Here is a 13,161-nt window from a genome sequence, read left to right as displayed (position 1 = left end):
AAATATAATGTAACCAATTGACAAGATGCAAATTAGCACTCCTTGGATCGGTCAAATATCCCGTTTGGAGGAGGGGGCATCAGGGTTGGCTGCCTTTCCCCTCGTGTCAACGCAAGGAAAAAAGTCCTTCAAAATAATAGCACCACGAAGAAAATATGTCTCCGTTTTCTTCTTTATCAGTTGCGGTTTCAATCGTGTTTTTCTCCAGAGTTTGCCGCAAAATCCCCACCTCTCCCCGGAGGTACCGCTAACACTGCGCACAGACGAATGCAGGGAACAGGAAAGGACAGAGCGGAATTTCCTCTTCTTCCTCCTCGCCCCCCCGTGGTTTGTTTATTTATTAGACTTGTGAGGTGCTCTCTATCTGTGCTCGACGCAGTGAGAGCGGCCCTGGGTAATATAGATGGCCATGCTTTGATTTAGAAATATTTTAAATCATTGTCATAAATGTTGAAACAGGGTCGTGACGAGGAATTTACTCACTGGCTCCTGAGTGTGGCCCCCTGTAAAGATATTTTGAACGTAGCCTATGTTATTGCAAATGATCCAGAGGGCTATAATGCTTTGTGGTTATGTGTATTACTGTTACTTCAATTGCCTACAACAAAATGAGACTATGTTTGTGAGAGATTTGTGCCAAAATAGAAATAGCTATTCCCTGATATGGGTAGTGCGCTATTTAAACATATCTTTTTTCATATAGGGGTATAGTAGATATATATTATAATTATAATGTATAAGTTGGTAATTAGCCTGACTCTGCAGCCCTGTATGGATGCAAAACTCTTCATGGGGAAACCCTGCAGAAAGAGTCGCCTTAGATATTTATGACGCACAGGGTGTACGTGCTTACGTCATCACGCATACAACGAAGCCACGTCCACAATCAAACCGGAGGAGCAGGAAGTCTTCCCAATGCCAACGCTACATTTGTAATTCTCTGCAAGCAAACAGTAAGTAACTTTTATAATTAACAAAATGCGGTTAAGATCTTAGGCATTATTTGCACACGTTTCTGTTTGGTCGTACTCTTATATCGTTTGCATAAGAGAGTGTGTCATTTTTCTGTTGCTGTGATTATGAACGTCATTTAATAGACCAAATCATTGTGCTTATCTTTTAATAGCAGTCCTCCATACACTTTGCCCTGCACAGTAAAATGCCAGTACCCTGTGTAGCCTATAATGTGAACTGTTCCTTCTGCTCCTTGTTGTTTGTTGAAATTCTAATGGTTAAGTTAAAACTGTTTCACTGTTTCAGTGTCTGCCCTGTTTCCTGAAGTAACCAAACTCTCCAGTCTGCACCCAAAGCCTCGCGGTCTGGTTCTACAGTATGGCACAGCTGGATTCAGGACCAATGCCAAAGTCTTGGACCACATCATGTTCAGGATGGGACTGCTGGCCACACTGCGCTCCAAGAAAACTAAAGCCACCATTGGAGTTATGGTTACAGCATCACACAACCCAGAGGTAGGATAAGGAATCCTACAATTTTTGTAATGATCTGACTATTTTGCTGTAAGTTACAGATGCAACAACTAATCACAGAAATCAAGTCTAACCTATTATCATAATGATCCCTTAATTAATTTATAGTTAATTTATAATTTACAATAATATCTGGACAGTCATGTCCACATATTATTGTAAGGTTTGTCAAAATTACACACAAAATGTACATTCTACTCTATAAAAGCTGTCTTTTCTGGAAGATTATCTTATGGTGGTTAAGAATTTAGAAGAAAAATCTCAGATCCAATAAAAATAACTAGCCCAAGTCTAACTATCTACCAACATAATCACTCACCTATGAATGCTGTTGATTGTTTTATTCATATTGTCCTATTTTAGGAGGATAATGGTGTGAAGCTGGTTGACCCAATGGGAGAGATGGTTACTCCAACTTGGGAGGGCTATGCTACACAACTGGCCAATGCTGAAAATGAAGACTTACTCACAGCTTTGAAGGACATAATAGCAAAGGAGGAAATAAACATGAGCCAAGAAGCAAATGTTTTTGTGGGCAGGGACACCAGGTATAATATTTTGGGGATTTATTTGATATATTTTTTTTACATTTAGTTTTTAATTTTTACTTTTAATAACCCTTTTTTTATCATTTCAAGCTAATGAATTGGTTTAAATCTTTGTTTATAGGAGCAGCAGTGCCAGTCTGTCAAAAGCTGTCCTGGAGGGCGTCTCTTCTCTTGGTGGTCTCAGTAAAGGTTAGTCTTTGATTGTTTAATATAAATAACCTTTCACACTATAACCTTATAAATATTTGTTTCTTGTTTACCATCAAGACTATGGCCTGGTTACGACTCCACAGCTTCATTACATGGTTTGCTGCCAAAATACTCAAGGGAAATACGGAAAAGCTACAGTGGAAGGCTACTACAAGAAGCTTTGTCAGGCATTCATAAAGCTCATCAAGAATGTCAGTTTTAAGGCGTGTTTTTAGGTTATTATATAGCCTGTTTGTGAGCCAATTACTACTGATAACTTGTCTACGCTCTAATCTATCAGGCATCAAACTGCACTGACGACCAGAAGCATCTTTCCTTGGATGGTGCTAATGGGATTGGAGCTTTGAAGGTTAGGGAGATGGAGAGTCACTTAGCCAAAGAGCTACAGATCTCTCTGTATAATGACGGCAGCAATGGGAAGCTGAATTATCAATGTGGAGCAGATTTTGTGAAAGTACAGCAGAAAGCTCCAACAGGTGGGATTTTGTGATCAAATTGAAACATGTTTGAAGCTAATATTTATTTCAAATGTGTTCTTAAATTTTTTTTAAGGATTTGAGATTAAACCTGGGGAACGCTGCTGTTCTTTTGATGGTGATGCTGACCGCATTGTTTACTACTACAGTGACTCTGAAGGACAGTTCCACTTGCTGGATGGAGATAAAATAGCAACACTTATCAGCACTTTTCTAAAAGAACTGCTCACACAGGTATACACTTCTACCTTAAATAAATATTAAATCAAGTATGAACATTATTTGAAAATGGATGGATGTTTGGGGATTTACAGGCAGGCCTGAATTTGAATATGGCAGTAGTGCAAACTGCGTATGCTAATGGAAGCTCAACAAGGTATCTTGAAGAAACTATGAAGGTGAGTTGACACAAATAGATATTGAGCTTTGTGGTTTTGTGTTTCACAGCTAACAGAAGTTTGTCTTTATGCATAGTTAACTGTAAAATGCACTAAAACTGGGGTCAAACATCTCCACCATGTAGCACAGGAGTTTGACATAGGCGTGTACTTTGAAGCTAATGGCCATGGAACAGTAAGTACATAGCCTCTTCTTTATGTCACATAAAGATATTCAGGTTCTCAAACACACCTGTGTTGTCTTGTGTGTCCAGGTGCTCTTCAGTAAATCTGCAGAAGACAAAATCCAGCAGCTCATTGACAATCCAAACAGTGATGATGAAAATAAGAGAGCAGCTCTCCTGCTTCAGAACACCATTAATGTTATCAATCAGGTACACAAATAGAATAGACACAAACAAACCAATAGCTCATCCATTTACTTTCTATCAAATAATGTGCTATTTTTTCTAGACTGTAGGAGATGCCATCTCTGACATGCTGCTAATTGAAGCCATATTGGCCATCAAAGGAATGACAGTCCAGCAGTGGGATGCGATCTACACTGATCTACCAAACAGGCAGCTAAAAGTTAAGGTAAAGATTTAAGACTTGGGTAATATTTAACTTTACAGTCCTGTATTACTATATTATTAAGTTTAAGTACAGTGTAAGTCACTGAGCAGAACCTGTAATACTTTCCCTAAAAACAATGTTATTGCAAGCATGCCACACTGTACTTTCTGACCTGTGTTGGTTTTATTTTTTGTACCATGAATAATCTGGCTACTGTTGTGCAGGTTGCAGACCGTAGAGTAATTGACACAACAGATGCAGAGAGGCGAGTAGTGAGCCCGGCAGGTTTGCAGGATGCCATTGATGCCTTGGTGAACAAGTATAGTCTGGCACGCTCTTTCGTCAGACCCTCTGGCACTGAAGACGTGGTCAGAGTCTATGCAGAGGCAGACACTCAGGTTAGAAACCATGTTGAAAGTAAATGTCCAGTAATTATCTGGATCACAAACCACACCTACATGAACACTGATAAGATAATCATTATCTGATTATCTGAGATTTTCATTGAAATGTAAATAGCAAAAAAAAGAAAGACAATACAACAAAAAGGTGATATAATGTGAGAAAAGACAATTAAAGTAAAGACAATATGTAAATAATTTGAAAGTATTCAAATTTAATACATTCTTTAAAAATAATAATTGTAGTTTCAATACCAAATACTCCTGTAACTTTGAAAACCCATTCATTAACTGCCATTCACCTGATGTTTTGGATTATCTGCTTTGGTCTGTGCATGTAAACACAGATCTGACTATTGGCTTATCTGAAAATGCTATTTATCTCTGTCCATGTAAATGTACTGAATATTGAATGTCAAATAAGTTGCAGATGTCATTGAATTTAAGTAATAATTTGAAATAATGTGTGTTTTAGGAGAGCACTGATACCCTTGCACATGAAGTAAGTTTGGCAGTCTACCGTCTCGCTGGAGGTGTGGGTGATGAACCAAAGCCATTGCACTAGAAGTAAATAATTCAAATTCAAATTGGTGCTTATTGCAAATCTACATATCATAACACATCATATCGTTGTATTTAAGCCTTTTCTGAAGTGCCACATTATTAATGGCATAAGATCTAACATTCTCAGAGATATAAGATTCACTTTTATTAACTCAATCAGATGTTTACATGTGGCAGTTGTCTTAATTGCACTTTTGATTGCAGATTTGAATAAAAAAAATGTGAATAATAATCATGCATCATTGGTTCTTGCTGTTTATTAGGTAAAACACACGTTTTCACACAGGTAGTATGTTAGATTAAGCAGTAGGAAGAGATACTGGACTCAGCAGAAAATTGGTACATGATGGTTCATATTTCTGTGGAGCAGATTTCGATTTTAGTTGTTTTCTTGGTAATTATTCTTCATCTGTGTCGTCCGCTGCTCCAGAAATAAGGATAGTGCGCTCCTGTGTGTCGCTTTCTATAATGTCCTCATCTGTCTTAACTGTTCTGGGAGAAAAACAGTGTTACACAAATAGACCATATTACACAATACTTGATCGTTTCAAGGGCTCTTGGATACCAAAAAGCTATAGTAAACTTGATTACTACGTTTAATGTGTAGTTGGTCCTGGAAGTGAACTGTGATACCACAAGTGCATGATAGAAACTAAAGTTTTTCTTAAATAATAAAAAAACAAAAAACAGGTAGTCATGGGTTTCAGTTTTGTCTTGTATGCATTACATTATTTTTTTGTTAATCACAATGGCAATGATCCCAATTTTTTTTATAATTTTGAAACCCATGGATAGTTCAAGTACAGGTACTGACTAAAATCCAATCATAGTACCCAGCCCTTATTGCGACTGAAGTTATCCTCTACCTGATTAAGACAGTCTTTCTTTCTGACAGCTCAGTCGCCTGGTCCAGGTCTGTCTGAGTGTCCGAGGAGGACACTTCAACATGGCGTGCTTTCTCGATCACAGTAACTGCAGGTTTGTCTGAGCTTTCTTTATCTGTAGGAGTTGCAGGTGGGGCACATTTGGCAGGTGTTGGACCAGAAGTGATGGGCAGTTTTCCATTCAAAGACAAATTACGAACCATGGTGCTCAGCCGACTGTCCTCACCCTCAATTAATTTCCTGTGATTAAAATAAGGCAATGATCAAAATGAATGTATAAAAATTATTCATCTTCACTATGTGTGCCTACATTTTACACTTTCATTATATTGTTAATTCATTCTTTCTTCAAGCAATAGGAGGAGTGTGTCCCATCTGTATTTGCATCCAAAGCCAGAGGAAATGTTGACAACATAAATATAGACAGTAATTCACTGACTACAGGCCAGTTGTATTCATGCTCTGCAAAACTTGATGATTTTATTCAATTTTTTTGTGTAGAGAAGGTTGGAAATGAGTAACTGACTTCTGTAACATGAATAATATAGTTTACCTGTAGGTGGTGATTTCAATTTCAAGTGACATCTTTATGTTAAGTAGGTCCTGGTATTCTCGTAATAGCAGAGCAATCTTCTCCTTAGTCACTCTCAGATCCACGTTGATGGCATCAATACGCTCCTATTGAAAATCAGCGTCGCACATGGCTGTTATTTTATGACATAGCTGTTAAATTACAGATCAGTTTATTTCACTTACCTGAAGGTCCTCCTCTTTCTTTTTGTATTTCAGTGACATATCACGGAGTTGAGCCTCAAGAAACTCATTCTTTGTCTTTAGGGTCTCCAGTTCACGTTCCTTGTTGAGAATCTACAAGTGTACATACTGTACATTTAGATCTAATAATTCAATAGGAATGCAAAAAGGTGGCATAGCTTTACTTACATCTTTCTTGTAACTTGCGATTTCCTCCCTTACACTTCTCACACTTTGCGCATGTTTGTTGGATGCATTGGTCAGATCTTGGAATTTGTTTCTATACCACGCATCCATCTCCTGCAAGAAATTATCACACCTATTTAAAATGTGTGGTCTTATGGACAATTAATCCTTCTTACCTGAAGATTTTTGGATGCGATACTGTCATACTGTGACTGTATGTCTCTCAGGGCAGTGGCGAGGTCTGGGAGGCCAAAAGTTAAGTCAACCTTAGCAACTGTGGTATAGATTTGTTGCATCAGCTCCTCTATTTCCTGAAATTAATAAACAACATAGATATGTTTTTTAGCCTTTTGTGCTGTTGAAAATTAAATTAAAATTAATCCTTCCTCCACTGTTAAACACCACACTCATAATTGCTATTTTCATTGTGAGATCCTTGTCACAACATTAAGTCTAGCCTGTCTCTATAATTGCCCTCCTATTTAAGCTATAATGACAAAATGGGAGGTATGCCAGTTACTGAACTAGTCACATACATGAAGTACATTGTTACCTCTTTGTGAACTCTCTGTAAGAACATCAACTCCAATGCCAGATTCTCCTGTTGTTTCTCCAAGGCGATTCTTGCCGAGGTTGCCCTGTCAACATCCTAACAGAAAGTAAAACTATGTCTATTAAAAATAATTATGGTTTACAAAATATTTCACAATAACCCACTGGACGTAAAGCCTCAATCTCCAGCTCAGTTTGCTTCCTGGCCTCCACTGCCTCTGCAAATTTGGATTTAAGTCCTTCCAATTGGCCCAGCATTGCCTCTTTTGCTGCCAATGCTAGACCCTGCACACACATACAAACAACGCATAATATTCCAAGTTATAATTGACATGACATGCACGGCTAATGTGTTACAGAGCACATTTGCAACTTATTACCCTTTGGACTCTCATCTGCTCTGCTTCCCTATTGAGATCTTTTAGCTGGGTTTCATACAGCTGCCTCAGTCCCGATGGCCTGGCATAGCGGTTCCTCAGGGCTTCAATTTCAGCTTCCAGCAGTTTGTTTTGCGATTCAAGTGTCCTCACCTTAAAAATTGCAAATGATATTCTCAATATTAGAATTCATTGCCTTTTGTTAGACTTTGTGTCTTATTTATGTTCTTGCCTTTTCAATGTACACAGCCAAGCGATCATTCAGGGCCACCATCTCTTTTCTCTCACTGGTTCTGGTTTGCATGAAAGCCTGGTTCTCAGCTGCAGCAGCATCTAAGTCTAGTTTGGGGCCAAAACCCATTGACATGCCATAGCACAGCGCTTCCAAGTTTGCACTGCTATCAATGAGAAAACACAAAAATGAAAATGTTTTAAAGGTAGAATAAATTGATTAGAAGAAATTTACCTGCTCATTCTGGACCTGCTGGAGGTAGCCCTGCGTCCCACTGTCCCAGCACTTTTTGTGAGGCTAACAGATCGGTATCTGGTGTCCCTACGGGTGGGAGAAGGACTGGATACTCGAACTTGGTACATAGAGGATGAGGCCAGGCTTCCCTCAAATTGTCTGCGGTAAGAAGACATCCTCTCTGGGCTACGACTCATGATGGCACAAAGATCTCTTTCTGCTGAAGTGGAAATTAGAGATTGCCTGGAGTCTTTTTGTCCCACCTTAGGCCAGTCATGGGGTCTTTATACTCACAGCCCTTCCCTGAATACTAGACAGGAATGTTGAACCTCCCCGGCCCAGAGGTGACATTCTCTGCAAGTATCTATCAAGGTTATGCCAAGTAATTACATTGCATTACATTCTTGAAATACACCTCATCTTTCAATACAGAATGCAGGACTTTTTAACACATTTGCATATTGACAATAACAGTCTAATAATATGGCATGGCATTTTTCCTGAATTTGATAATTGTATTGATAAAATTGCTGTGAGAACAGAAAGCAGTTTACCAAAGCGGAACCTTTACTTGCAGTGCACAAAATTGCTACCCGGACGACTTTCTATGTTACCATCAATCTGTTTAAGAAAACTCTGGCATCCATTTCTGTGTAAATAAAAATAGAATTAAAAGCTTCTTTTCTACCTCATCTTTGACGAAATGGCAGGGAACTTCTGGCAAAGTTCTCACTAGTAAGTTTTAACCAATATTTTTTAACTGTTGCGTCTTTATTTCTTATTTTTTCCTGAGTCGGCGGGCCCTATGCTAGCGGTGTTTATGTGGCTTCTTTATAGCGAGCCGACAGCACAATTTTTAAACTAGTTTTGCTGCTAAAATAAGCTGTTTTAAAGCGAGAAAAATATAACATCCTATAAGTATGAATTATCATAACTACATACTGTTGCGAATGTGTTTTTTAGTGTATCAAAACGTAAACAAATAGCTAACTAGCAGAAAGTACCTTGCTATCCGCTAGCTTTTTATAAATTTGCGATTTACAGAAGCTAAAATGTTGTGGTGTGTTAAGATGGTCATTTTGATCAAATCCTCCTGTACAGTCTTCAGTGGGTTCTGGATAGACAGGACCTGATGAAGGAGCGCCAGAAGGACCTGAAGTTTCTGTCAGAAGAGGAGTATTGGAAACTGCAGATTTTCTTTGCCAATGGTAAAAATCTCTTAAACATTTTTTTCTTTCATTAAAGTTCCATTTCATTTTCAAGAAGCACATGTTGTCCGTTTATCATATTTCCTACATCATCTAAATGTATTCCCGATTTGACTGCAAATGCAACATTCTTTGCACCAATAGTCATCCAGGCCTTGGGGGAACATCTGAAGCTGAGGCAGCAAGTCATTGCCACTGCTACAGTGTACTTCAAACGCTTTTACGCCAGGTGGGTGTCATGTAAATTGTATACAGACTTAACCAACTTTTTTATCTGATGGTTTAATCCATATGCAGTCATCAATTATCATTGTGGCCTGTTGTTCATTATACTGTGTTAATTCTATAGAAGGTGCCAGTTGACATAACATCAGAAAATGACTAAGAATGAATATGGCAGAACATTGTTAAATGCTATGGCAGTAACAATTGCTACTGGGAAGGGAATAACAATATTGTGGTTAAACTTGTTTTCCCCAGATACTCTTTGAAAAGTATAGATCCTGTGCTGATGGCCCCTACCTGTGTGTTTTTGGCCTCTAAAGTTGAGGTCAGAGATTTTTTTATATTTTTTCATAGATACCAATCAATTCTAGATGACTGACAAATGTTTTAATAATCATTCCATTTTCTTTTCATAGGAATTTGGAGTAGTTTCAAATACCAGACTTATCTCTGCTGCAACCTCTGTGTGTAAGTAATACTTTGGGAACAATTCTTATTTACAATAATACAATTCTTCACTTTGACCATCTTTAAAACCATTGTGTAACATTGTCTTTCTCTTCTTCACACAGTGAAAACTAGGTTCTCCTATGCCTTCCCTAAAGAGTTTCCTTACCGAATGAATCATGTATGTTTTTTAAGATGCCATTTGTCATTTTGTGACTTATCGACCTGTTAGTGACCATATACATTAGAGCTAATGGTGTAAGCACATTTGTGCAAATTACAACATGCCATAAACACTTGGACAGTACATCACTATGGTGATGTGTCACAGAATGAGAGATTCCACTACGACAGTTCACATATCCCTGATGATTAGTCTTTTCTGTTAGAGATTACTTTGACCCGTGTGCAAGTGCAGAGTCATTATGTTGTTCCAAATGTCACTATAGTGCCATGTAGTGAGTCACTAAACTCTTCATAAATCAGCCTGTCAGATTCTCACCATAAATTATCTGGTTATCTGTCAATGTATTAATACATTTGTATGGTTAGTTCCTCTTTACCATTCAATCATTTTAATGTGTAGTACAGTGTTTTTTTTTTTCACCTTGTGTTGTCTGTATTTAAATGAACCAACATCCTTCCACTTATAGACCACAAAACTGACCTTGTGTGTGGGTTTGTTTTTTTTAACAGATCTTAGAATGTGAATTTTACCTCCTAGAGTTGATGGTGAGTACTTTTTTATCAAACAATTGAGTATGTGTTGGATAGATTCTTTAATTTTTTTTTTTTTTAAGGATTGTTGCCTGATTGTGTACCACCCATATAGACCACTGTTGCAGTATGTGCAGGACATGGGGCAAGAGGACATGTTGCTGCCTTTGGCCTGGTACAGCTTTGATTCAACCTGGAAATAGATTTTGACATAGTTTTTGCCCATGGTGTTTATGCTGTGATTCTTCTTCAACAGGCGAATAGTCAATGACACATACAGAACTGATCTCTGCCTGCTTTACCCTCCCTTCATGATCGCACTGGGTAAGATTTGTCATACTGCTTGATTTATGACTGCCTCATAATGTTGTTAGTGAGTAGGTTTATGGGCTGTAACCTGATCAGTTCCACATCTCTCTTCTTTTAGCCTGTCTGCATGTGGCCTGTGTGGTGCAGCAGAAAGATGCTAGACAGTGGTTTGCAGAGCTTTCTGTTGATATGGACAAAGTAGGTGTCATTACAGGTGAATCTTCTACAATTTCTGCATTACTATCTCTATAACAATGTGATATCCATAGATCCTGGAGATTATCCGTGTTATTCTTAAATTGTATGACCAGTGGAAAAACTTTGATGACCGTAAAGACATAGCTGCTGTGCTGAACAAGATGCCAAAGCCGAAGCCTCCTCCCAACAGGTAAAAATGAGCCATAGCATTTACATTTAAAAATGAAATGATGTAATAAATTTGTAATAGATACTCCATATCTAAAACAAGGTTAGCTTTATTGACAAAAATGTTCTCTCTGTTCCTCCAGTGAGAGTGATCAGAGTTCAAATGGGAACCAAAGTAACTCCTACAGCCAATCTTAGCCATGGGCCGACAGTGTTTACATCTGCACAGAGGATGTTTCATGGGCCAAATATTCATCTTTGACACCTAAAATCTGAAGTCTTCACCTCCAACTCTGCTTATTGTGGGTCTCTTAACACTCTGCTCTGCTACACACATGAACTGAAACTGGGTAATCTGAAAAGGAACGTGCCAATTTGAGATGAAATGAAGGGCAACTTTTTGGATTTAATAAACTTGATCAAATGTACTGTGAGCGAGCGATTTAACCTCAGGGACTAGGCAGACTTCTTCACTGGGGTCTGTTGGATACTGTGTCGATGAGGAGTGGACCCAAGTTTACTGTGATGTGATTGGATAACCCTGCTGTCAGTGGGCCAAGCTGGTGGATCATGGAATTACAAACAGCTTTTCAATCATGTCCTACCCCTTTGCCCTTTTTGTAAATACTTTTAGCATTGTAATATTTTATCTTTTTTGCTTAATTAAAACTTTTGTTGGGAATCATGAGCTGATCTGTTTATGCGCTTTAGAAGAAATTTCATTTTGCTTCACATTTGAGTTTGCAACACAGTCATCATTGACATGCGTTTTGCTTTAGGGCTATAGAAAATAGTTTTTGGCTTGTTTTTGTTTTCTTCTGTGTAAAAGCAAATCAGAATCAAGTATATTTTGTCCAGTTTTGTTTGGATTTTTTGTCAATTCTGCCATCCATTTAATTGATTGTGGCAATACACCTGTGCATATTCCTCTAGATGTCTATATTTTTGTGCTGTAAAACTGTGAGAGCTGTGAGTCTGTGTGTGTGAATGTATTCAAAAACAAGGTGCTTGAAGGCCTTAAATAAAGCTGCTGGTTCCAGTAATCCTCTCATTCAAGCACAGCCGCGTTTCATTCAGGTGACAGATGACAGGACTTTCACATCTTTTCCTGTGGTTATGTATCCACTAATTGATCAGATTAATTTACATGTTAAAGGCTAGTCTAATGAGCAGTTTCACAGAAAAGCACAAATGACCTGTACAGTCTTTGCTTTTCTTTCAATGGGCACCATCTGTTACATGATCATCCTCCTGTGTGAGGGTACAATACAAGGGCTTCACCTCAATCTAACTTGTAATGCATTTCCACTCCGTAACTATTACTTGAACCTGTTAATTATTTGTAAAACTCATTTATGAAATAAAATGTTTGGTGTGAAAAACAGTGGTAATTGTTTATGATTGTTAGTTTACAGATAGGTGTACTACCAAGGTATTTCCTCCTGGGAAACGTACAGAAATGTTGCAGAGTGAGCACTGAGCAAGCTTGTTTTGCTGTGGTGGGATCTCTAGTGGAGCCCAGTGGGGCCGTACTTCTGTGGAGTTGTGCATCAATGGCCTATAACTGCATGGTACTATTTACTGCAGTTCTCTTGAGAGGGTGATCTGGGTAACACTATGTCCGTGACGTCACAGTAACCTTCTCATAACACCCATGATACACAGTTATTACAACACAGACAATCTGTAAAGTTACAAAACTTCCTAACACAGTCCTTCAAAATAGAACAATACAACATGGTCAATTAAAATGACGGATCGTGTTAAAAAAAAATACAGTAACAAACAATTACAAAGGCTAGTAATAATACTAAGCGACATTTTTGATAGAATGAAGGCCAAGTGGTGATGGAGGTGAATATGCAGACCAGGGATTGATATAATTTAGTATTGTCAATAAAATTACTGCGCCAACTGTAGGCTAACTTAACAATTGTATTTTAAATTAAATTAGGCTATGATTAGATGTCCATGTACAAACAATGATTATATGAAGGTTCCAGACTTTTATTATAGCGCACCGGAAACATCC

At 38.1% G+C, this 13,161-nt stretch overlaps 3 protein-coding genes across 3 annotated transcripts; 2 read left to right on the top strand and 1 right to left on the bottom strand.

Moving 5' to 3' along the window:
• Positions 1-837: 837 nt before the first annotated feature.
• On the top strand, positions 838-4,871 carry pgm3 (phosphoglucomutase 3). The gene is made up of 13 exons (XM_020917774.2): positions 838-953; positions 1,261-1,469; positions 1,851-2,035; positions 2,157-2,224; positions 2,303-2,436; positions 2,526-2,721; positions 2,798-2,955; positions 3,036-3,119; positions 3,196-3,294; positions 3,374-3,493; positions 3,573-3,695; positions 3,899-4,072; positions 4,551-4,871. Coding segments are annotated over exons 1-13 (1,641 nt in total). The 5' UTR covers positions 838-952; the 3' UTR covers positions 4,641-4,871.
• A 158-nt stretch (positions 4,872-5,029) lies between these two features.
• Positions 5,030-8,200, bottom strand: ngs (notochord granular surface). The gene is made up of 11 exons (XM_020921275.2): positions 7,858-8,200; positions 7,624-7,789; positions 7,395-7,544; positions 7,180-7,299; positions 7,016-7,111; positions 6,639-6,773; positions 6,466-6,576; positions 6,280-6,390; positions 6,077-6,201; positions 5,506-5,763; positions 5,030-5,131 (listed from the first exon to the last, which is right to left on the bottom strand). Exons 1-11 carry the CDS (start codon positions 8,052-8,054, stop codon positions 5,038-5,040), a joined length of 1,563 nt encoding a protein of 520 aa, XP_020776934.1. The 5' UTR covers positions 8,055-8,200; the 3' UTR covers positions 5,030-5,037.
• Positions 8,201-8,453: 253 nt separating this feature from the next.
• Positions 8,454-12,511, top strand: ccnc (cyclin C). Its single transcript, XM_020940053.2, has 12 exons — positions 8,454-8,592; positions 8,959-9,065; positions 9,210-9,294; positions 9,546-9,615; positions 9,707-9,758; positions 9,863-9,918; positions 10,434-10,469; positions 10,538-10,629; positions 10,711-10,778; positions 10,882-10,961; positions 11,033-11,151; positions 11,273-12,511. Exons 1-12 carry the CDS (start codon positions 8,561-8,563, stop codon positions 11,325-11,327), a joined length of 852 nt encoding a protein of 283 aa, XP_020795712.1. The 5' UTR covers positions 8,454-8,560; the 3' UTR covers positions 11,328-12,511.
• The last annotated feature ends 650 nt before the right edge of the window (positions 12,512-13,161 follow it).

Source organism: Boleophthalmus pectinirostris, unplaced genomic scaffold, assembly GCF_026225935.1.
Source record: "Boleophthalmus pectinirostris isolate CB_2022bp ecotype Guang Dong unplaced genomic scaffold, ASM2622593v1 HiC_scaffold_13, whole genome shotgun sequence".
Taxonomy (NCBI): domain Eukaryota; kingdom Metazoa; phylum Chordata; class Actinopteri; order Gobiiformes; family Gobiidae; genus Boleophthalmus; species Boleophthalmus pectinirostris.
Note: the sequence above shows the minus strand (reverse complement) of the source record. Positions and strands in the feature narration are given on the sequence as shown.